Source organism: Colobus angolensis, unplaced genomic scaffold, assembly GCF_000951035.1.
Source record: "Colobus angolensis palliatus isolate OR3802 unplaced genomic scaffold, Cang.pa_1.0 Scaffold189, whole genome shotgun sequence".
NCBI classification, from domain to species: Eukaryota; Metazoa; Chordata; class Mammalia; order Primates; family Cercopithecidae; genus Colobus; species Colobus angolensis.
The window spans coordinates 4,388,366-4,414,845 of NW_012115032.1; the positions used below are offsets into that span (position 1 = coordinate 4,388,366).

The 26,480-nt window shown below is 30.9% G+C and overlaps 1 protein-coding gene across 1 annotated transcript in view; it reads left to right on the forward strand.

Moving 5' to 3' along the window:
- TECRL (trans-2,3-enoyl-CoA reductase-like) overlaps positions 1-26,201 on the forward strand; it is a 125,922-nt gene extending 99,721 nt beyond the window's left edge. The window contains exons 7-12 of the mRNA XM_011940295.1: positions 249-321; positions 5,791-5,834; positions 15,935-15,992; positions 24,191-24,276; positions 24,662-24,707; positions 25,548-26,201. Coding sequence (XP_011795685.1) covers positions 249-321; positions 5,791-5,834; positions 15,935-15,992; positions 24,191-24,276; positions 24,662-24,707; positions 25,548-25,675 — 435 coding nt within the window. The 3' untranslated portion in view covers positions 25,676-26,201. The remainder of the gene's footprint in view (positions 1-248; positions 322-5,790; positions 5,835-15,934; positions 15,993-24,190; positions 24,277-24,661; positions 24,708-25,547) is intronic.
- Positions 26,202-26,480: the final 279 nt, after the last annotated feature.

Below are 26,480 nucleotides of genomic sequence, written 5' to 3' on the forward strand. Positions count from 1 at the left end.
CTCCCGCTCTGCCTGCCAAACCAGCCCCTACCTGGCTTCTCTCTCAGTATTATATTGGGCAAAGAAATATTCCATTTATTTAGCTTAGACAATTTGTAGCATTTTACATATAAATGCTGCAGTGTCTAATATAAATGTATGGGGTGGTTTCAAATTGTGACATGCATATAATATAAATGTTTATGTCACAATTGAAATACATATTACATATTTTTCCTAACTTTTATTTTGTTTCATTTTGTTTGCAGAGTTGTGCCTTTTACTGGGGATTTACTTCTTGGATTGCCTACTACATTAATCATCCACTGTATACACCACCATGTATGTAGGATTTCTTCTTAACTAACCCTGTACTAAAGGATCAACCTAAAACTCTATTCTAAATGACATACATAATATGAACAGCAGAGCATAAAGGAATAAGTAGAAAATGAAACAATTTGTTTTTAAATTGCTTTCATATTTCTTTAAATGTTTATGTAGGCCTAAAAGACCAATTTGACTCATATATTTTTATTTATTTTGTTTCTACATGAACCACCAAAAATATCAGTAGGTTGTAAACCTCTAAAAAAACAGCTAATAAAATACAAAAGCAACAATTAAAGAGGAAATTATTATATAATTATACAATCATATACTAATCAGCTATCAGGTATTTTACAAGTAAAATATAAACATTTAATTATTCTTTTAAATATAATTCAACCAAAAATAGGGGACAATTTTTCTGTTACATAGTAGTTTCTGTTTATGATTTAATTTACTAAAGTATCTTGGCTCTTGACTCAGATGAACAATTTGGTTGAATGTACACTGGATGAAACCTAATTCCTTGGTTCTTAATCTTCCAGAAAAAAGGTTGCCCTCATCAAGGAATTTCATTTCTTCCTTCAATGTGAACTTTTCTCTCTTCAGCTTTTATTGTAGCACATAAGGCACAAAATGTAAAGCTCAATAATTAAATGTTTTCTCATTTATTTGACAATTATTTTTGCAGGCTATTTCTGGTGTTTACAATGTTTAAAATAAATGGTATAATCAAATTTTATTTTTAATTTTAGAAAATCACTTAAACTTCCTTAAATTCTTGGCTGAAGTTGTAATATAGAGTTACAATGTTCACGGTCTTTGCTAAAATCAACAAATCTAGTTCAGTCTGGAAAGTGAAGTCACTGATTTCAGTGATTAAAACTTCAGCTGGTCTTAATAGTAACAATTAACTCTGAATATTGAAAGTGAAAATTTCCTGTATCTTCTGATTTTTCAAATATTTTATGAGATGTACTTATTATCTTTATAACCTTAACATATAGATGTATTGCTCCAGACTATGTTAATAAGATATGCCTCTGAAAAATTCTTCATTTCCATATTGGGTACAAAATAATAATAGTAGTTAATTATGTTAATATATGTAAAACATTTATTGAAAACTGAATGTTTGTTAATAACTGTAAATATGCTATATATTTTTAATTTAAAACATTATTTTGTGGCTTTAATAGTCCACATTGAAGCCTAGAAAAATGATGCCATGAAAAGATAAATTCACTCTGCTAAAGATCTTTAAATGCATAAGATATAAGTAGGACTCAAATTCTGTGAAAATATATTATAGCATTTTAATACTGATGACAAGTGGAAAATGAATATCTTGCCTAGGAAGTCCACACTTAACATGGTTGTAATATACATGAGCTATAGCCATTATGATTTAGTTAAATCGTGTTAAATAATAATATGACTTCTAAAACAGTATATGATAGAATAAGTTGCTTTTTCCTTTAACAGAGAAACTATAAATTAACTTTTGTTAAGGCTTCCTATTAGGTACAATGCTAAGCAGTTGGCACATTTTGTCTCATTGAATCCACATGAAATGATACTGCTTGTATCCCAACTTTACAGATGAATAGCTAAACTTCAGAAAATATAGGCAGATTTTCCAAATTTACTCAGTAAATAACTTGAAAAGAATCTATAGCATATCTACAGATAGCAGTAAACTGTGCAAGAGGTTAGCCAATCCACAGTCAGTCAGACACATAAATTCTGTATAGACATTATCATGGAGACCCCCTTCACAAAAATAAGCATATCACCTTTATCTTGAGTTTTGACCCAGATAGCAGAGCTTCCTATTTCTTAAAGTGTTAGTTATATGGGCTTAGGATACCTAACGCAAATTGTTGACAAATAACAGGATCCAGAGACTCCCTCTAATTTGTTCCATGCTTATGCCATTTATTGTTTTATCTTTTCTGTAAAATTTCACCCTTTTCTGTATTTATGGTGCAAAAGACCTTCCCGTTCATTTCTTATTACTTTCTAAGACTTTGATAGAATATTTTCCCTTTTCAACACTTTGATTATAATTAATAGATTTATTTTAATTTTAAAAATTGATTATATATTACATCATAAAAATTCAATTCTGTACTCACAAAGTAGAAATAGCACAAACTACATTATCTTTAGGTGAGATAAAATAAACCTTAAAAATACAATATAAGCTCAAAAAAATTTTAAAACAAAATGAGGTGATATTTAAAAGCACTTCCTAAATTATTTTAACAGTAAAATATATAATAATAATTACAGAGCAAGTATGACAAGGTAACAAAAAAGAAAGTAGTACATATTAAACCTGTTTTCAGCAAAGCAGTTATAATCTTAATAAATAATCGTATTTAAGAAAGATGAAATGAAACAATTTACATAAATCAGTAATTCCTTTAATTTTTGTTTTAATATATCTTACTTTGCTGCATTAAATCTATCTTCTTAAGGTTGCAAAACAGACAATTGATCCAATTTTTATGTTGTTCCTCTTGAAAATTTTCATTAAATTATGCATGCTTACAACATAGTTTCCCTCATTTTACCCTCAAAATTAGAAAAAGAAAAGTTATTGGACTTTTGGATTTTACCTGTTTAATCTTTAATCACATGTTCTGTATTTTCACTTTATATAAGATATGTCCCTTCAGCATACATAATGAAGTCTTTAATTCAGGATATTGTTTCTTACATTACGGCCATGATTATTATTTTTTCTGGTTTTCTGTTGTTTTTGTTGTCATAGTTGACACTGCTGTTCTTTGCGCTCTATGCCAACCGGTCTTTTTCCCATTTCTTTCTGAATTCTCCTTGGTTACAGTGTTTGACTTTTATCACAATTACCACCACAGTCTACTCTCATCAAATTTGGCTGCATAAAGCTAATAGCATCTGTATATTAATATACAAAAGCTAACTTAATTGAAAAACATGTTGTATGCATATTTCTGACACATATTCTACTAGAGAATTTATTTTCCAACTTCTTGAATAATATTTAAATACAAATAAATGAAATATGTTATCAAAATTGTAAAACTACCCAATGGCAGGAATATTTTAAAATGCCCAAATCAGAATGTATAGGTTCAAAAGTCTTAATATATAAATGCCTACTATCAACATAATCAAAGAATAATGGCCTATTAGGTTATTTTTACCTATCTGAATGTGAAACATTATACAAATTATAAAATATTATTAAATAATAAGTGTTATAATGACTATTGTAAAGAGAAAGTTTATTTCTTTTTACACTACCTATGTTTTTTTGGAAATAAATATGAAACATATTAGACTCTTCACTTGATACCTTTTACTATCACATCATTATTCATTTTCATTTAAAAATAAGAAAAAAGCATATGTTTACTGTCCTCTGCCTAATGTGCTCTGAATTCTCTCTTCTTTATACAAATGCCTATTCATTTTTATAAATCAAAGCTTAATTTTATACTCAGAAGAATCCTCCGTGATCTCCCAGATTGCAAAATATCCTTTTTGGTTATTTTATTAAATACTACATAGATCTGTATAGTAGCACTTATCGATCTTGCAAACTTCCATTTGTTATCATGTGACTAGTACTTTTCCAGGTCAGAATGTAAGTTCAACTAAGATTGCCTTCATCTTTGTCTGTAGTTTATCACAAGCACACAGTTCAGTGCCTGTCGTGCAAACTCTTGATAACTATAGTTGAATGAGTAAAATTACATTGAATATTAGGTACAAATAAAATAATTATGGCTGATACAGCTGCATGTCAACCAATTGTGATTTGTCAAGAGCAGAATGTTTAATTATATGGCAAAATTGGTGTAACATTATGTTAAGAGAAAAGTTATAAAATTGTTGTATCAAATATTATAAAAATATACAACATATATGAATATGTCAAAGTGGAAAATTGTAATATTCACTGGGTTTCTATGGTTGATGAGATTTTTGTCCATTTTATTTGCCCTTACCACTTTTCTCTATTTCTCAAATATTCTCTGTTAATATATTTTATTTTACTATTAGATATATAAACTTCATAAAAATAAAACTTCCAATTCATGTACATGTGGTTTGTATATATATTCTATGAATATTTATCTATGAAAAATACTTATATAACCTTTAACTAAAATATACTTTTAAATTTCTATCCCCAAAAAACAGAATTTAGTAAAAGATTTATACATAAAGATGTTCAAAGCAGTATTATTTATCACACATAAAATTAAAGTAAGCTTTTCAGTCATTCTATAATTAATGTTTTAAGAGCTAGCCGTGTCATGCATTATTATGAAGATTCAATTACAGTTATGACAATGAGTGTTTAGTAATATTGAAAAATCTTTAAACATATTGTTAGGTGAAAAATGCATGTTTTAAAATGAGGGATAATATTTTTATGTGTAGATGTAAATGTGTTTACATAAATACAATTTACATGCTCACATACATAAAACAAGAAGATAGGAATGAAACTGTTAATAGACATGATGATAAGTTTATCAAATATTCTATTTTTATTATTATTGAATATTCCAACGTTTCCACCATGAGCAACCCTGCCTTTAGAACATTGCTTTGAATGGTGCTTTCTACATTACTCTTCATCTGCTACTTGGAACTTAACCTATAATTTTTTTTTTTTTTTTTTTTTTTTTTGAGACAGAGTCTCGCTCTGTCGCTCAGGCTGGAGTGCAGTGGCCGGATCTCAGCTCACTGCAAGCTCCGCGTCCCGGGTTTACGCCATTCTCCTGCCTCAGCCTCCCGAGTAGCTGGGACTACAGGCGCCCGCCACCTCGCCCGGCTAGTTTTTTGTATTTTTTAGTAGAGACGGGGTTTCACCGGGTTAGCCAGGATGGTCTCGATCTCCTGACCTCGTGATCCGCCCGTCTCGGCCTCCCAAAGTGCTGGGATTACAGGCTTGAGCCACCGCGCCCGGCTAACCTATATTTTTCTTTATTTTAAGGTAAGGCAAGTAATACATCATGTATTTTGTATAATAAAAATATAAAATACTTATAATTCTACCTGTTACAAAACATCAATATATAAAACAAATGAGTATAATCAGCATTTTTCTGTTTATTGTTAAACATTAAAAATGAGAGTTATTTTGTGCGCCATTGTATGCTTAGCCATACTTAAGTATGCTTTTTAAATGGGACAAATGCTAAATCTGCCTTCAAGGTGTTTAATAATACAAATTAGTAATATATTCCATTTGTAATTTAAATATCATTATGCTACTAAAAAAAGAAAAGTACGTGTGGAAAAAAAAGTCAACGCTTTAGATTGCAAAAGTATCATCCCAAAAGGTGAATTACATACTAGACAGTTCTATTGATTATAGAATAATTATACTCAATAAATACTGCCTGAATTATGTCTATATATTTGACAATCCAAACTATGAGTATCTGCATGATATATTCTTTTTCTATTCTCCAGCATTTGGAAACAGGCAAATCACAGTATCTGCTATCAATTTTCTGGTATGTATCATATATATATTTTGCTATTCATGCTCTAATTTTGTCATTATTAAGAAGAAAAACAGACTGTATCTGAGGATTTGCCATGTAGAAAATACGGTATATATTTATATAATATACATAATGATATAAAATGAAGTAAATAAAATAACTTTCTATAATCAAGTCTTTAGCTCTCTACATTTTATAATCAAAATGTTGTAGTCATCTGTAACGTTTGATTAGTATTATTTGAAATACAATAAATATTTGAAAAATATATACTCAGTGATCCTACTGTATGCATATTTATCAACCTATAAAGAGCAAAAATTGTTTGCAAATCTTATACCCCAAAAACACTTTGGTATAATTGTTAATTTAACTAATTCAAGATGAACACAGAGTTTGCCTTTTTAATAAAACCTGGCCCTTTCTAAACTGTTCTCATTCAATTTCTTTAGATTGTTCTATGTAAATAAACATGTATATAGATAAAATTGTATGAAAATCAATCTGGGTAGCCAAGACTCTTGATTATTTCTAAAACGCATTAATTATTTCATCTGATACTTTTTTTAATGCTTATACGCTCTATAACTCCTTACTTTCATTCAGTGTTCATGTTCTCCTTTCATCCCTATCATTGATAAATTAGTGAATGCCTATGATTCATCTCCAAATTCATATTTCTTGCAAAGTTTGTGTTCAACAACTTATTTCTAACCATTTTATACAGGTCATAAATCACCCACCACACTTTGTAAGGAGCTCTCACATGACTCTCTCTTGCTTTCTCTCTCTCTAGATATCTTTAGTTAATAGTTTAAGTGAATATGTCCTCCAGTGATTTGGCTTTGAAAAGGACAGATCTTGTTTTTGTCTTGTCAGCATATAGTTTGGCATAGCAGGAACTCATTATTTGTTTGAATAAATGGCACAGAGTATTTATGTATTTGGAATTTCTTCAATAATTTGTTGAAAATATATCACAGCCTTGTAATTTCCAATAGTGCATACTATTCAAGGAGAGGAATTCTGTGGTTCATGTGTTGTAACAGCGTTATGCAATGTTGTATACAGTGTACTACAACTCCTCTTGTATTAAGACTAATGTTCTGATATTAACTACTCAGCAAATTTGATGGAAGAGAAGAATGGATTTATGGATAAACAAAATAATAACTGCCTATTTGTTGGTAATTTCAGTATGTTTTAGATTAATATCTGATTATTCCTCTGCTTTTTATCCTTATGATGTTGTCCACTTTTTCAAGAAAAAATGTGGGTTATAATTTTTTCTGTGTAATTAAGACAACTCCCTTTTCATATAATATTATTGATTTCTTCCCTTTTCTCCAATATAATATGGCTATGTATGTATTTATTCCCTCTTCTCAAATGTGAATAATACTATAAAATAAAACTTTTAATGAAAGTCATATTGTTTATTAAAAAGTTATGTTATAAACCTTATAATATTTTTCTTAAAATATTGAGACATAATTAGACATAAGCAAAATTCTAATAGCTTGCAGTTATACTTTTTTTCCCCAGAGGCTTAAAATTTCTGCCTTCTTATTAAGCTACTGCTTTTTCTCTTCACATAGCACTTTATTAATCAAGTGTATTTCATACAGCCTCAGGCAAAAATTAATAAAGCCCAAGATGCTAAATGAAACAAACACTGATAGATGGTGTAATAGACTATGTCCAATAGAGATGAAGTAGGTAAATGTGATAACTTTAATTCCACATTTAAGCACATAGCAAGCATTGTCTATTTCAATAACAGATTTAACAATTTGATAAACTGTAAATTTCTATTGAAATATTTTTTTAAAATGGAAAGTAATAAAATTAAAACCTATGCTTTAATTATAGATAATATAATATTAAGTATAGGTGAAAACCTTACTTAAAAAGAGTTATTGTTTGCACCATTATATGCTTAGCCATACTTAAGTGTGCTTTTTAAATGGGACAAATACTAAATCTGCCTTCAAGGTGTTTAATAATACAAATTAGTAATATATTCCATTTGTAATTTAAATATCATTATGCTACTAAAAAAAAAGTACATGTGGAAAAAAAAGTCAACGCTTTAGATTGCAAAAGTATCATCCCAAAAGGTGAATTACATACTAGACAGTTCTACTGATTGTAGAATAATTATACTATATTAAGTAAGGTGGAAACCTTACTTAAAAATGAAAATATTGAATGTAGTTTTATTCCATAGAAAAGCAAAATTTAGAAATAAGATAGAATGGCCACTGTGACTTTTTACACACATGAATTGTCATGAGAAATCAAGAAGACCTGTTAGTCCTGAAATTTCTTAGTAGTGTTTACTGTTAAGACATATTTAACTTTCACAAATAATATATGATATTAAGATATTAGTGTTAGGTAAATGAATCTAATATAAGACATATTAGATTCATATTAAGCAAAATATGGTATAAGGAAAACAAAATAATTTACAATGTGTACGTAATATGTTGTAAAATCAGGCTCCTATTTTGTGGAAAATTCTCCGATTTTGGTGAGTTTTTTTTCTATCTCTATTATATTCAAAGAAATAGTCCAGCACTTCTCCCTTGGTTTAAATTCTTTCTAACTTTCAACACAAGTTTGATTCCTCAGATACGTCCAGGTATGACAAATCTGCAGGAAAAATTAAGGAGAATCAAATACAGGGAAATTTATGAAGACATCAGAATAACTTTTCACACAAATTTTAGATGCAGTCTTATTTGTCTGATGTAAATATTGTGAATGCATTTTATAATTTGATCTCTTTATATTGCTATGACTCTGCCTCATCCTCTGAACCCAATTACACCCAAAAGCCAACAAATAAAAATACCAAAATCACAATTGCAAAACAAAATGTACTTTATATAAAGAACCTGCCTATTTTCTTTATCTTCTTGTCCCCTTAACTTCATGTTTACTCTCCAGAAGCCATTAAAGTTTGCCAATTCTTTGCAGAATGAGGATTTTACCAAAAAGGAGCTCCTTTTCTTGCCTTTCTTAATGTCTTCAAAATGAAGGAAGTGGGAGGAATTGATAATAAAATATAAGATATGGCTTACAAAGTAATTAAAATAACTCTTTTCCCTGGTTTTGCCTCTGTGTCTTCAGTGTTCTCATTAGTTATTCAGTCACTTACGTGTTTTAAAATTATTCCTAAAATGCAAATAATCTTGGAGAAGAAAAAATATGCTTTTATCAAGTAGGTACACCTCTTTTTGTAATATTTAGCTGAAAAGAACCTCGGATACAGAACTGATCATTGATTAGTGGAGAGGATGCTGTGAACAACGTATCATAGCTTTTATCTATTTATTTATTTTTTGAGACGGAATCTCGCTCTGTTGCCCAGGCTGGAGTGCAGTGGCCAGATCTCAGCTCACTGCAAGCTCCGCCTCCCGGGTTTACGCCATTCTCCTGCCTCAGCCTCCCGAGTAGCTGGGACTACAGGCGCCCGCAACCTCGCACGGCTAGTTTTCTGTATTTTTTAGTAGAGAGGAGCTTTCACCGTGTTAGCCAGGATGGTCTCGATCTCCTGACCTCGTGATCCGCCCGTCTCGGCCTCCCAAAGTGCTGGGATTACAGGCTTGAGCCACCGCGCCCAGCCGTATCATAGCTTTTAAAACAGGAGAGCAAACCCTTACTATATAAACCACACAAAGGCCAAGAAACTGCTTATGAAATTTGGCATTTATGGATAAGATGCATGAAAAAAAAGGGTGCCAAAGTTCAGTGCTTTCATTCTCAGCAGTCTACTGAGATTTGGTTGTGACAAATTTTCTGATCACTTACCTACCATTGATAGGTACCAATAGAAGGATTTATACTTACTGACTGAAAACAAAGTCTAGTACTCTGTGTGTTTTCATCATTTGCCATTTTGCTCTCATCTCAAATTTCCTGAAGCATCTGATATAAAGAATAACATGCATAGGAACCAACTTTTGTACTTAAATTTTTGGGGATCATTACTTATTAAAGATTTATTTTGCAAACTAGTTAACTAAAGATATAAAATTAATGGCACTATTGTGCTTCACTCATTTCATTATAACATAATAATTGTCTATTTTGAACTACAACTAACTTACTCCAAACTGTAGAAATATAAGAGTAATGATTTAAATAAAAATCAGCAGTGATTATAAAACTATAAAGATTTCATTTGTTAGAATATGTGATATTGAATCTAATGTAAAAAGAACTCCTGTGAAAAAATCATGTATGTGTTTAATCATCATTTACTGCAGAGTTAGTCTATGTAAACTAACTTTCTTTCTGAAGAGATTTACTTTATGGTGCTATTTTTATGCTATATTTTCATATTTTTGTGTTATATAGTATTGCATGAGAGTTCTATAAATTAAAAAATAATACTGGTGTTCCCAAGGTTGTGATAATAAAATGGAGCATCATAGTAGAGATGAAATAATTTTAAGCCTTAAAGAAATTCCAAAATCAAATGATTTGAATTATTTTTATTGATTGATAATAGCATCTCCTATAGCAAAGTTTATGCATAAAATAATTGTTTCATGCAACAAGTAAATTCATAAAATATATTAAAATATTTAGATATATAATTTCACATTATGCAACATCTTAACTTTTATTTAGAGTCTTACCATTGTTTACTTTGAAAAGTGAAAATATATTTGTTAGTATATATGTTTTCAGTTAAACCCAAAATTAACATTAAATGTATTTCTTTTAAAGCACAATACATGTTCTCATTATATCTGTAGAAAACATAGAAATGTGTATGAATGAGCTTCATAATAGAGGTGCAGAAAGTGCAAATTGAAAATAAGGTCTATAAATTTATGAACTTAGTAATACAAATTATCAGAAGATAAAATATTTACGAATGCTGAAGCATTGTGATACTGGCTTATATTGTCAAAAGTCTATGTGGATATGCATGATCTATTAAAGTAGAAATTAAATTGTCCAAGATCAAAATAGTTAATAAATTTCCTAAGAGAATCTTTGTAATAATATATTTACCTACAATTGTCCTTATTTTTGAAATATTTATTCAGGTAAAACAAATAAAACATAAGATATAGTTATTATTACTATTACTATTATTGTTGCTATAGATAAAATAATAATAGCTGAAACTCTAAACAAACTGAGCGTATGTTATTATCACATTTCTTTCTACATTGGTTCATACTACACAGATTTACAGTTCCAGTTTTAGAAGACATGTAAGCGTGCTTTCTTGAAGATTCATCAGAAGCTTTTTTTTTGTCCATGAAAGCAAGTGTTTATTAGAAAAGCACCTTTGTAAGCAAACCATGAGTGTATTATTACAACATATTTCTTCATTGGTATCTATTAGTACACATTTGCATGTCTAGCTATAACAGGCAAATATAAGTATGCTTTGCTAAAGATGCATCATAAGCTATTTTCTTTCAGTGAATAAATGTTTGGCAAAGGAAAAAGATGAAAAGTATTAGTGTTAGGAACATTTTAGCAATGTCTACATTACAATTAAATTAATAAGTAATAAGTAGTCATTGTTATGACTACTTATTACTTATTACTCCAATGATAAAAATATAAGATATTGCACCTGCCGGCCGGGCACCTACAGGCTCACACCTGCAATCTCAACTCTTTGGGAGGCTGAGGCGAGTGGATAAATTGAGGTCAGGAGTTTGAGACCAGTCTGTCCAACATGGTGAAACCACGTCTCTGCTAAAAATACAAAAATTAGCTGAGCGTGGTGGCATGCACTTGTAATCTCAGTTACTCGAGAGGCTGAGGCAGGAAAATTGCTTGAGCCCTGGAAGCGGAGGTTGTAGTGAGCCAAGATCATGCCACTGCACTCTAGCCTGAGTATCCCCATCGCAAGATTACGTCTCAACTATGTATATATATATGGCACCTGCCAAAAAGTAATAATGAGACAATATCAATACATATAAAAGTGAGAACAATTACATTAAAAGATAAAATGGATCATGTTTATTCCTATGAAAATATTATGAGATTGCAGTATAAGGATTATTTATTTTTATTGCGGAAACCAAAAGGATTTTACTAACACGAAATGACAGAGCCTGACTAATTGATAGCTACCAATTCTATATTAGGACATGTGTGTTTTGTTCTATTGACACATCATTTTCATTTATTTAAGGAAGAGAATGATCAACTTGGTGAGGTCTGTAAAAAATTAACAATATTTAAATATTGTAAAAGTGGATCATTGCAAGTTGTCCTCCCTCGACCCCTTGCTTTAGTCATTGGTAATTGGTATCATTCCGCAATGAGAGCAGGTTGCTGACCAAGACACAATGCCTAACAGTAAAAGATGAACAACTTTATTGCTGAAATCCCACATATTATAATTCAATTGCGTCTTTCAACCTGAGAGAGTGAGATTTAACAAGGTGTACTTTTAGAAAAAAAATCGTAGGCACAGTATGCTACGTAATACACCACTTCCAGTAATATGCATTGACAAAAATCATTTGTAGATTATTAATTTGATACTGCCCTACACTGAACATTGTTAAATATTTAGAAGTGCTGATTAAAAATAAAATTAAAAAGTCAGAAGAATGAGAGTATAGAGGGTCCTGAAAAAGTAAGCTTTTTTATTTACTTTCTTGATCAAAGTAGTTATTTAAGCAAAAGATTATTTTTGTATGTAGACACTGATTCTTCAATATTATATTAGTTGACAATTTTATGTTTTATATTTATCCTTATAATGGTAACTCTAGAAAATAGAACGGATTATTCATTCTTTGACATTCTGCTATTATTCAAATGAACGCTAGTTTGAAGCAACAAGTATTCAAATTACTCAATAAAGATTATATAAGTACTAATAAATATTTTAAAATTTGCTTTAATATACACCTGTGCACAAAAATGTAAAGTTAATTTAAATTTTTATTCTTTATCATCCTAAAGTTCATTATTACTTAAAACACTAGCACCTGGTGGATTTTTTAATTAATTATAGGGAAAAAGCACATTACATAATATTTAGCATCTTAACCATTTTAGTGTACACCTTGTTAGTGTTAAATATACTCACATTGTAGAGCAACAAGCACCTAGTTACTTTTTATTAAATAAATCTAGGCTATCTTGTTCGTGACAACAGAAGCAGTTCTGGCAATGTCCCTGGGTTGCTTATAATTATGTGAGTGTGTTTAGGAAATGTAAACCTTTTTATTTGATAGGTTAAATTTTTTGACTAATAGTACAATTATTGAAAATTTTTAATTGTAAATGATTAAGCCATTTAATATTCTTAATTTGTTACATTATTATAATGTAGGAAAATGAGGCTGCTTCTTACATGTAGCACTCAAGTGCTATTTCTTTCTAAATTTATCTGGGCAATGTTTTCTTAGTATTTTTATTGTGTTACTATGTGTTTATTGCCTAGAATATCTTGATCATCTGTGTCACTTAAGGGCCACACATAGGTAATATGTAGCATCTCATGTTTTATTATGTAAGATAATTTTAACTTTAATAATGTAAAATCAGACTTCTTCATAGCATCTGCCCCAAACTTTGTTTATTAAATTTATTTTGAAACTTATTGTCTGTCAAATGAAGATATATTTAGACAAACATCAATCCAGGAGAAATATATGCCATGCTGAGAAATATTCCAGTGTTTCACATTTAATTGCTGTGCAACTATAATCAGTAATAGAACAATATATTGAGTTTTACAGCACTGACTGAACTTCTTGATCTTACTCAGCCCTTACCTAAAAGGAAATTATATCACCAGTTTTATCTAATTCACTTAGCATCGCAAACTGTATTGGATTCACCCAACGGTGTAAAAACTAGTACTTAAAATGGAAATTACTAGTTATTGTTGCTCTTTAAAATCCTTAAGAAGTTGCTAAATTGATATTTAAGAATCTCTAAGCATACAGATAAAGTTTTTTTTTTCTCTCCACTCTTACCATGTAAGCATTTCATCAGTAGATAGCAAGATGAAAAAACTGGCTTCTTTACCACTTTTTTTTCTACTTTCTCTCTTGTATTTTTTATTTTAGTATGTAATTATATTTTCTTCTAGAGGCAAATTCACCTAATGATAAATTTGGTGTTACTATAAATCTATCCAGTCTCTAACTAAAACCTACATGCTATTTTTTCATGGCTCATTATTTGGTTAAACAATTGACGCTTTGACATTTAGCTTTGTTGTGATAAATAAGCAGGAAGAAGAAAATATTTTGATGTTTGAATGAGTATAAAAATAATAATCTCAAAACAAATATGTTTCATCAGAAGAATTATAATTTCTAAAACATATTTTTTCACAAATTTTGGTAATTTAACTTGCTTTTTAATAAATATTATATAATAGTTTATATTTTTGTATTTGGCACTGTGACTGATGGAAAATAAATATGACAAGTTGTCTAAGTTGAAAGATGTACAAAAGATACAAAGATTAAACAGAAATGTAACAAACCATTAGTTTAGTAATTATGGATTTTGTAGTGCTAACGATTTGTGAGAATGAAGTCTAGAGAAGTGAGATTAATGTAGGATAAATCTGCAGAAGTTTTTATTGATTAAATTGGTAACTAAAATTGTCATAATAATTTTATTGAGCAAATATGATGTGCAGGGTACTTGACTTCATTCAATCATCATAAATTCTCTGGAGACAGAAATCAATATTTGCATTTGAGTGAAGAAATGAAATTCCAAATGTGAAATTTACTTAATCTTTCATACATAGTAAATGAAGTATGTGGCATGTGAATGCAGGTTCATGCCACAAAAGCCCACACACATATCCACATTGACATGTAAAAATTTCAGCTAAAAACGTATTACCTGAAAATTTGAAATTCCACTTTGTCTTTCTAATGCTAACTTAAGAAGCCAAAAGCCTTTTCTATAATTATTTTGTACAGTTATGTTGCTACAACATTTTGTATTTGCATTGTTTTCTGGATCTTTAAATAAGGATTTAATATATTTGGTGTATTTGTTTACGTTAGATCCTGGGTGAATTAATTTATTGAAGCTGGTTATTTTAAGTAGCATTTTTACATAACAGTTCTAGATGATGAACATTGATTTAAATTTTCTCTTTCAATCTATTTTTTTCCTAAAATTTAGAAAGTGTTGAAATGTATATCAGTTGTTTATTGTGAGAAACATCCAGAAATTAAAGTCCATAGAACTGTTATTATATATGAAAAATACATACAGAAATGGTTGAAGAGAACAAAATCAGACATATTTTATGATATTAATAACATTAAAGATACTGAGTTTAATGAGTGCTCAACTTTTGGGATATATTACAAGTTGAATGACTTCAAACAATAAAGATTTAGAATAATACATTCTGTTATTAGTAACATAGTATTTATATGTCAAATACATACCTTGTGTTAAATCAGATGAGGTATATATGGCAGGCAAAGGAAGGGTCTTACCCTTACAGGAAACAAGTTGCAAACTGAGAACATTATTAGTCTCAGGAGATGGTGGTAAGCCTTTGATCTTGGAGGAACATAGTGGCCTATTAATGGGGACCACTAGTAGAGTGTATATGATCAGGAAGTCTTGACAGATAAGCAGCAGATTTCTTTGGGTAGCAGCACTGCTCATGGTAGGTTTTCTAAACTGAGCTGAAACTAGCTGAAAATCAAACAATCACCATTTCACTAGAAAGAGTTTTACTGTTAATGAACTGAGATTAACATAAACCTATGCCAAATTTGTCTTCAGCAAAAGTTGTCTCTGTATGATCTGAAAGTCTCCCCATAGTAACAAGTACAAAGCTGATTAACAAGACAGTTTAAACCTGATTATCAGTGTGAAAAATATCTTCAGAATTTCCAACTTGTTGTGACTAATTATTTTTATTCAATATATACCAGCAACAGCTTCTTTCATTGTTGTAATTTAAAAAGTACTTCTTATTATTAGAATAAAATATATATCTTTTGAATCTTTGGGACTAATGTATTACACATATTTTATATGTCACTTGAATACATTTTTTTTTTAAATAGGCAGAGGTATATCACACTGAAAATGTTTAAAATGTTTTGCAGATTTGTGAAGCTGGGAATCATTTCATTAATGTAATGTTGTCTCATCCCAATCACACAGGTTAGTTCTTTTTTCTTTTTCTTTTCTTTAGAGTGAATTGTGTTAATAATTATTTTTATAATCTTACTTCAAAAAATCTTTAAAAATCAAAATATCAGTAGTTGGAAATATGTATGCCACATTTTTCCCTTTTATGTCTAATTTTTCCAAATATTTGAACAAAATCATATTCTCTAATAATTATTTTTCTAAAATGAAGTGTGCATGCACACCATCACCCTCCTCACATACCCTAAACAACATCACTTAAATATGTAAATAAATGAACTAATGATTAAGAATAAAAGCAGTATAAAATCACTTGATGAATATCCAAATTACCAAACTCTCAATATTCCTTTCATTTGTACAATATTTGAGGCAGTCCCACTATTTCTAATGACTTCTAATTTTTTTTTGTAATAATGATAATCTTTCATTGAAAAACACAATGGCACTGGAATATCAATGCCTGGGAGAACATTTCAAAGTTAGTAGTATATTTAGTTTTGTGCATAAGTAACTGTGGTTTTGGACCATGAATTTTAAATCATTGTAACTAGTCTCATACACATCTTTATTAATCAAAATAGGAACCATTATAATCAACACATTTTTGCCAATGAGAAATAGTTTATTCCTGTAGCATGAAAATCCATGCTTCAGGATTCAATGAACGCTTGAAAAGCATTTTCTGCCCCCTGCTGATCGTGGAAGCATTTTCCCTACAAAACATTGTCCAGATGCTTGAAGAAGTGGTAGTCAGTTAGTGAGAGGTCAGGCGAATATGGTGGATGAGGCAAAACTTTGTAACCCAATTCATTCAACTCTTGAAGTATTATTTGTGCGATGTGCAGTCAGACACTATCATGGAGAAGAATTGGGTCCTTTCTGTTGACCAGTGTTGGCTGCAGACATTGAAGTTTTCAATGCATCTCATTGATTTACTGAACATATTTCTCAATTATACTGGTTTTGCTAGGATTCAGAAAGCTGTGGTGGGTCAGACTGGCAGCAGAACACCAAACAGTGACCATGGCCTTTTTTTGAGGGGGCAAATTTGGCTTTGGGAACTGCTTTGGAGTTTCTTCTTAGTCCAAGTACTGAGCTGGTCATCACCAGTTGTATAAAATCCACGTTTTGTTGCACGTCAAATTCCAATCAAGAAATGGTTCATTGTTCTTACATAGAATAAGGAAAGACAACACTTCCGAATGATTTTTTTTTAATATTTTTGATCCGCTTATGAGGAACTGACTTATCAAGCTTTCTCACATTTCCAATTTGCTTCAAATGCCAAAGGACTGTAGAATGGTCAGTACTGAGTTCTTTGGCAACTTTTCCTGTAGTTGTAAGAGGATCAGCTTTGGTGATTCATCTCAATTGGCCATCAACTTCTGATGGCCAGTCCCTATGTTCCTCGTCTTCAAGGCTCTCACCAAACTTCTTGAAACACTACTGCATTGTGTGTTCATTGGCAGTTCCTGGGAGAAATGTCTTATTGATGTTGTGAGTTGTCTCCACTGCTTCATGACCCATTTTGTATTTTTTTTTTTTAAAGGAGTCTCTCTCTTATAGCCCAGGCTGGAGTGCAATGGCATGATCTTATCTCACTGCAAGTTCTGCCTTCCTGGGTTCAAGCGATTTTCCTGCCTCAGTCTCCTGAGCAGCTGGGATTACAGGAGCATACCATCATGCCTGGCTAATTTTGTATTTTTAGTAGAGACAGAGTTTCACCATGTTGGCCAGGCTGGTCTCAAACTCCTGACCTCAGGTGATCTTCCTGCCTTGGCCTCCCAAAGTGCTGAGATTATAGATGTGAACCACTGTGCCTGGCCCATGGCCCTTTTGAACTCTTAAAGAAAATTGCTCAATTTGCTTTTTATCTAACATCATTTCCATAGACTAAAATAAACAAAAAATACCAGCAAGTGATAACTCATTAGCAAAAAATATAAAGTGAGAAATGCCAATTAAAATGTTGTATAGCATAATCACATGTTTAATAATGTATTCCAATATAAAACAGCAAATTCCAACAATGCAAAAACTCAATTGCTTTTATACTCACCTATGTATTTGAAAAAGTTTACAGTGTCTCCATTATTTAAAGATATTTTTGGTAAATCAGTCATCTCATTTAGGCTCAATTATATGTAGGGATTCCTAACTGCTTACTCTATATAATATATAATTTAATTGTAAATTCAAATAAAAATGAGAAACATTTGTTTATCATTTGGACTAATTGTTATTAATAATTCAACTGAAAACATAAAGGCATATTTGACTCTTCAATTATGTTTCAACATCAACCTGAATTTCTTAACATTTTCTTGCCTTCCACACTTCTGGCAGGCTAGTGAAACATATAAAACATTTTCCAGAATAATTGTTACATAAAATAAAATACATATAATTATAAAGGAAATTTATTATATTAAAACAATTGTGAATATATGAAAAAACTAGAATATAAGCATATGTTTGTTATTACAACATTATACAACATTGTGATGAGTACTCAACTTTTTGAGTATTGATTATAAATTACGTATATGCAGATTTAAAAAGAAGTGTACTGTGACTTAAAAATATCTGTGCTTCATCTTGGTGGAAAAAATTACACGTAAGGCCAATGCTCTTGTAGTTTGTGGTCCTCATTTGCAATGGAGTGAAGCCTATATTTCATTAAGAGGTTGAATGCCATTTTTATCTGATCCAAATTCATAGATACATTGAATTTTCTTTGGATGCATGTGAACCACAAGTGAAAAATATCTGAGAGTCTAATTTTTTTTAGTAGAGAAGCAAAACACAATATAATCTAATAAAATGCTAGCACTGCCAATGTTTAAATATCACAGATTTTAATCTTAGCTAGGTGACTAGCAATGTAATCGACTCAAGCTTCTTCATTTATCTAGAATATGGTCTCATCATTTGAAAATGAAAATTTTAAGTCATCCAGGAATTTTGAAATTGTTCATGTAAGAAGGCCGCCCTCTTTTAATGTTCACTCTTTATCTTACTTTGTATATTGCTCTTGCAGAATCAGATGCCAATCTAATTCTCTCTCTTTTGTTAAATGATGTTTTTATTTGCTTCAAGACACAGGTGACTTTTTTTATTATAAAAATCTATGAATTTTGAGGGAGTGTCTAAGTGTTGATAATTCGCAACCAATTTCCCCAGGATCACTGGGTACTCTTCTAGTAGGTTGATCCATGGTTTTTTTTTTTTTTTTTTTTTTTTTTAAGTTCTAAAACATTTCCTCAAATTACAATTTTAAAATTAGTTTTATTACATTGTGGTGTGTGAGGGGACACTGTACCTATGTTCCTTCTTCTGTCTCCAGCTTCTCCATCACTTTCTCTTTAACTATCTTTGTCCCTTTTTTTTGGCTATTCTTTCTATCTACTTAATATCCTCTGTTCTATTGAATGTTACATCCTTAAGCAAATGAAAATGTATTTCATATTACTGGGAAAGCTTCTTCTTTGTCCACAATTTCTTGAGTACAGTCAACTCTTATTTTGTATTATATTTTCTTGTTTTTTTTTTTTTTCCATATCAATTTTCAGTTTTGGGATTTCTTAATGGTTACATTCTTTGGTAATTCTGTGTGTGTGTTCTCTACATTTTGTTTTGTTTTCTTTGTGGTGGGTTAGTTTTTGTCTGCAAACAAAAACACTTTCTAGTTTATTCACATAGAAGTATCATGTAAATGCTGATTGATTTACATTAATCATTAAATGTGTGAATTGACCTTGAAGAAAAATAACATAGTTTTTTACAGATGAGGTTACTGAAATCTCTTTAAAAAAAAAGTGTGTTCTGGAAACAGGAGGTTTTTCATTGTGTCTTCTCATCCTCTAACATCCTTGTTTTCTAAATTCCTTGAATCCCAGAACATGTTTCCTTCCTCCCCTTCCCTTCTAAGCTTCCACATGATGCCTTCCCTCTCTGAGCAAACTTCTCTGGGCATCATTTTCTTTCTTAAAAACAATGTCCTCCAAGATGACAACCTTTGGCCTCAACTACTTTCGGATAATTGTATTCAATTTCTCCCTATCCAGGGTTCTGATCTATCAGATCCCAAATCTTTTCTCAAATTGAACACTCATCTTCTGATTATGAATTATTAATAGCTGCATACTCAATGCATTATTTTTCCTTACATAAAATCTTTATCAGTTCCTGTGTCAGCTCTAAATTGGCGTCTCCTACTCTTGAATTTTTATTCCCTCACTTACATATTACTTGAAGTTTGTTGTAATATCTATTAGATGTGCTTTAGGCATGGTTTATGTCTAGAAGGGAACCATTTAATATTGATTGTACAAAGTGTCATGAGTCATATTCTCAGGTGGCAGACATTGGTATAAAAGAAAGTTATTAGGAATTATGGAAAAGAGGCAAGGAATGAGAACTATGCCAAAGGGGAAGTTGAGCTGTGATGTAGTCACAAGAATGGTCTTAGTCAACTCTATTGGGTATCTGAAGCTAGAATAATCCTGTAGAGGTGTCAAGAGTTGGAATGCCTGGAGACAGATAAGTTGGATGTGTGCCTACCTGCGGAAGAAAAAGACCTTGTAAGGCAGTTCCCTTTAGTCAAGGACATTTTCTTGGAGGATATGACAGTTCGAAGAAAACTTCAGCAAATGTAGATATTGTGCAAACTACAAAGTATATATATTCCAATTATTATTTATTTATGATCTGGATAAATTACCACCTTTGTGAACCCACTTTGTCTGACCGTACTTAAAATGTGAAAATGACACTTTTTTTTCTGGTATATGGTTCCCTGAATCAATAAAGTCCTTTTAGTAAAGATCACTGAAATCATTATGATGTGCATTTGTTTTGGTGTTAGAATACCTTTCCTCCCAGGCTATTCTTCCATCAGTGAGTTTGGAGTCTTAGAACTGATTCACATTCCAATACTGGGAAAGAAACAGTAGATCTGACATTGCACCAGCTGTATCAGATCTCTTAACTATTCATCTATAATTTATTGTATTTGTCTAAATTTAGCAATAGCATTGTTGGATATCCAACTGTCTAGCTTCTACGGACATTGTATTCTATTAGTCAAACATAACTTTCTGTGGGTCAAGCCTCCTATGAACAGGTCGCTCATTTTGGCTCAGGAACAATTAAGTGCTGTAATTGGAACTGCCTTGATTTTCTAGGGAGTGGTGTGAGGAAGTGTCCTTTAATCCCATTCACTACTAGTCATCTCAGTTCTAAGATGACTTCACTTACAGTCAGCCTGATACAGCAAAAAGTTAACACGAATCTTAGTAATGATGATATTCCTTTTACTACCATATTCCTCATATTTTTGAAAAGTGATATATCGTATTGGCTCTCCCATGGAACATTAAAAAAAATCCTGAGACCATGAAACGGGGAAAAATTCCTTGCATAGAAAGAAGTCCTCTCTTTTCAGCCTTGCATAGACTATCTGCTCTAGGATTTCTATTTCTCTAAGGCACTTAGCGTCTTCTTTCCCAGTCTGCCATGGAAATTCTAACATTTCTTTGTACTTATTGTGGGCCATTGCTTTGTTCATGATTCCAGGTACATATTAGTAGTGTGTTTGTACAATCTTAGCAGGATATTTACTCCTATATTCCAGGACAGTGCTCTAAAAACATAAACAAACCTTTATTCAAGTTTATACTTTACCCTTCAAACATCCTCAGATTCCAATCCCATGTGTATTCTCCTATATTTTGTTGGTTCATGCTGGATAGGTTCTGCAGCTCCTTTGGGACATTATCTTTTTTTTTTCTCTATCATCCCCAGAACAACCTCAGGTAGTTTATATTGTGATATAACCCTAGTTGTAGTGGCTAGAAGAAAAGATAGGGGAGATTTTCAAGGGGATTTTCTTGCAGTGTAGTGCGTTCTGTATTGCTTTTAAGGAAGGGTGTGCTCAACTTTCATAGGGAAGAGTGGGCCACCTCTGCAGGATCAAGGAGTTTATGAAAACCTAGACATTCCAAGATTGTGTGGTAAACAAACTTGACTTAACAGATCTGCATTGGATTGGAGTTGGATATTCTTTGGAGTTTGACTACCTGGACTTATTCCTCAGCTTTTTTGCCTTCTTCGGGCCTCTTTGCACGCTATCTAGGTGGACCTCTAACTTTCACAACTGCCTTTTAATTGCCAAGTATCAGTTTGTTTTAGATGTCTTTGTTGAGCCATTCAATCACACTTGTAATAGTAGACCAGATAGAATATTGTTTTCAACCACAATAACATAACAATATCCAAGTAGTAAAAGGTTTTTACACTTGGATTGCTACCCTGTACCTGTAGCTATCTGTCTGCACCTACCATCAGCTATGGAGTATGCATTGCAGGCCTTTTGGTAAGTCATTCAACTCTAAAATGCCACTCCCACATCTACTTTTTGGGCCACTCCCGGTGCCAACTATCTAAGCTGGGTTTTCTGCAATGCAGATGCCATGATGGAGATTAATACTCAAGAAGATTGTTAAGGAGTGGTTTTTATGGTAGAAGAAATAAATCATATTTAGGTAGGAAATTGAGAGCAATATAGTCTCAACAAGTCTCTAGTGATTGCATGGAACATTCTAAAACTGGAATGAAAAATCTATGTTCTCCTGAATTGAGTTAATCAATTTTCAATATTGATCAAATACCGTATTAAAGCTAAATCAGTCAGTGTGACCTTGGGTGAGATTGCTTCCGACTATAGGGAGTACAGAAGTTGAAGGTTCTCTCCCAGTAGCACTCCCTAAAGCAATGGAATAAACCTTATATGCCTAAATAAGAACCTGGTGATGTAGCATTTTAATGCAAAAAACCTAACTTTAATTTAATAGAAGCTCTATTATAATAACTATAGGTTGAGAGAACATTTATGAAGAATGTAAGTATTAAATTAGTAACTCCTAAACTTATTTAATATTACAGTTAATAGCAACTGTGTATACTTGAAACTATATTATCTATATACATATATTTTTCTGTGTCATAAGGCACATCCACTATTTAATCTACAAACTAGATCTGGAAAAAATGTAGATTTACAGACCCTTGGTCATTCCACACCTCTAGGGGCTGAACACTGATAAACCACAGGCTCTAAAGCAGACTATTCCCTGAACCTTCTGCCTCTGAAATTCAGTGACTATAACCTGGGTAGATTCCTCAATTATCTTTATTTTATTAATATACGGACATTACACAAAGGTGTCTACATAAATGCTGTAAAAAATCAGTAATATCAAAAGACCTAGATATTTATTTTTGTGAACAGTAGTAAAATCTGCACAATACTTAGCATAATTTTTAACTTTGATATTTCAGCAATTGCTACAATTTTGAAAACAACACACTGACATTTTATTATGACTTTAGAGTTGTAAGTAAAAGAGTTTAGCTGATTTGTTATCTGACTAAATCTTAGTATGGAGAATCAAACGGTAATTTTATAATTCATATTGACTTTTACAAATGTCACAGCTCCAAGTTCAACTTGAAATCATTAAAAATTTGTTACCTAAAAGGTTTCTTAAAAACAATTGAAAGGGGAAAGATAATTAACAAAAATAAAGTGACAATATGTGAAGGATAATGAGAGATGTAAATATCAATCCTGATTGCTGAACAGAAATGTGGTATCTCAGAATATTAACTATACTGATATTAAATGTAATCATTTTATGAGAGGTTTGCATACTTTTCTGGTATAAATGACATCTTTATAAAATTCCTTATGATTATCACCAATTTAATACAAGGAATCTTGAGGTATTTAATAATCTCAAACAAATATATCTTCTTTGATAGCAAAGGGGAATGTGAAGAGGTGGGCAAATGTTAAAACACGCTTTATAATTTCAGTATGTAGTACTATTTCAATTATTATAATGTAAAAATAATTTATATATATTTAAGATCTTAAAGAATTAATTATCCTTATGTTCTCTGCAATGTTACAGCAACATAACTGTAGACATGGTATGAAAATGACAGCTATTTTATTTGAGTCAAAAGGTTATAACATTTAAAGCTGGGTCTCTTCTGAATAATTTGTGAAATAGGTTGCTATAAATATATGATGACATTTCATGTGGTACACAGTTATTTTGGGGACTTCGTATTATATAATAAGCATATGATCAGATTTGCAAGATGTAGCATCATTGACATTTTACTTTCCTTTGCAAAAGGAAACAATGCCTGTTTCCCAAGTCCAAATTATAACCCCTTCACATGGATGTTTTTCCTGGTTTCATGTCCTAACTACACCTATGAGGTATGTTATTTATGTATGTAAATACTTGAATCCTATTCATGATATACTAGATGAATGTGCTTATGTATTTACATGTATTATAAATTAATATATACAAGAAAAATAGAGAAGTCTTATCTATAGATCATGGTATAAAAAATAGAACATTTCAATCACAATTTCTTCAAATATTAAACAGTCTTTCATTTTCTTATAAATATGATCCCATTTTATGAGATTGCTTGTGACTTTATATGAAAATATTAAATTATTATTTTTTGAAAATGTATTCCTATCTATAAGTTTTCTAATATTTTAAGCCTTAAAATTACCTATTCAAAGCCACAAGTGAAGAAATTACTAGATTACATTTATGTATGTGCTAATTTAAGTTTTAATATAACAGATTGGATCATGGATTAGTTTCACAGTCATGACACAAACACTGCCAGGTAAGACCTAGATTTAATGACAATTAATCAAATAAATGCATCTTTAGAAGAAATGGTTTCTGAGAAAAAGTTATTATGGTATTAAAGTATAGCATGTTTGCAAAAAGATTTTATAATTTCATATTGAGTTTGATTTTTAGCAGTATTAAAATATATTGAAGTACTTTTGCTCTTTATCTCTGTACAGTTGTTGCTTAATCCAAGCCAAGAATTGTAATCCAAATGTATTTATTAAGCAATGAAGTTTTGTTTAGAAGAAGTTTTGATAACAATGCATTTCGCTTGAAATTTCTTCTTGTGCATGTGCACAGGCATGTGTATGTGTTTTGTCTTCAAAGGAAGAGTTAGGGTGTATGAGAGTTCATCTTGAATACTGAGCATTTTAACACACACTAAGAAGCTGAATTGCATGATTTCCATTTAGTAGAAGGACATATGTAATATCCATTTTATCCATTTTGTTATATTGTACAAAAGTTTTGAATCACAATTAATGTGGTTTATTATATGCATGTAGAGGAATATTATGTGCATATAGGCAACTATTATTGAAAATTTTTAAATACAAAAATAAATCCTCATTTGGGTGTATTTTGTGGTTGTGGTATGTAAAATATCTAGTTTCATTTTTAATTTTGTAATGTATTTTCTGTGTTTATTCATTCACGCAATATGGATTGGCTGTTGCTAGGGAATGGTTATGAATAATGAAAATTGATAAGAAATTATGCAACATTTGGGAAACATCTTAAAAGCTAAACATGCTAGTGATCCTTTTCCTAATATAACTTATTTGATAGAAATAAGAAAGAAATAATAATTATTTCTTTTTTCTTCTAGTTGGAATTTTTACACTTCTGATGAGTATCCAGATGTCTTTGTGGGCACAAAAGAAACATAAGATTTATCTGAGAAAATTCAGCTCATATATTCATAGAAAATCAGCAATGATTCCATTCATATTGTAAAAAAAAAAAAAATCTCCTCTAGAAAATGGCAACATATAAAATTCAATAAATAAGACTTAATTAAGGATAGTTAATTACTATACTCCAACAATTCATGAGCAACAGTATATACACTGAGTAAAAATATAGTAAAATTTCACTAAGTTTAGAGTAATACACATGGTAATAAAAAGTATAAATTATAAATGCAATTAACTAAGAACAGCTCTGAATGTATTTGCATGGGATTGGTACTTGAATAAAATTGTCTTACTTCATTAATACTTCACAATACTATTTGCATAAGGCAAAATATCACAACAAAGAAACAACCTGATTAAAAAATGAAAAAGTGAACTGAACAGACATTTCCCAGAAGAAGACATATACATGGCGAATAAGTATATCTTTAAAACACTCAACATTAACTATTCATAATGGAAATGTGAATCAAAACTACAATGAGATATCATCTCATCCTAACTAGGGTGACTATTATCAAAAAGACAAAAAATATGACAGCCGTTGTGGCTCATGTCTGTAATCCTAACACTTTGACAGGCCAAGGCAGGAGAATTGCTTGAGTCCAGAAGTTTGAGATCTGGGTAACATATCGAGACTCTGTCTCTAAAAAGCATATCAAGATTCTGTCTCTAAAAAAAACACTTTTATGAAGTAAAAATTAGCTGGGTGTGGTGGCACATGCCAGTAGGTAGTCCCAGTTACTCAAGATTGCTCCAGCTTAGGAGTTCAAGGCTACAGACAGCCATGATTAAACCAAGGCACTCCAGCCTGGGTGACAGAGTGAGACTGTCTCAAAATAAAA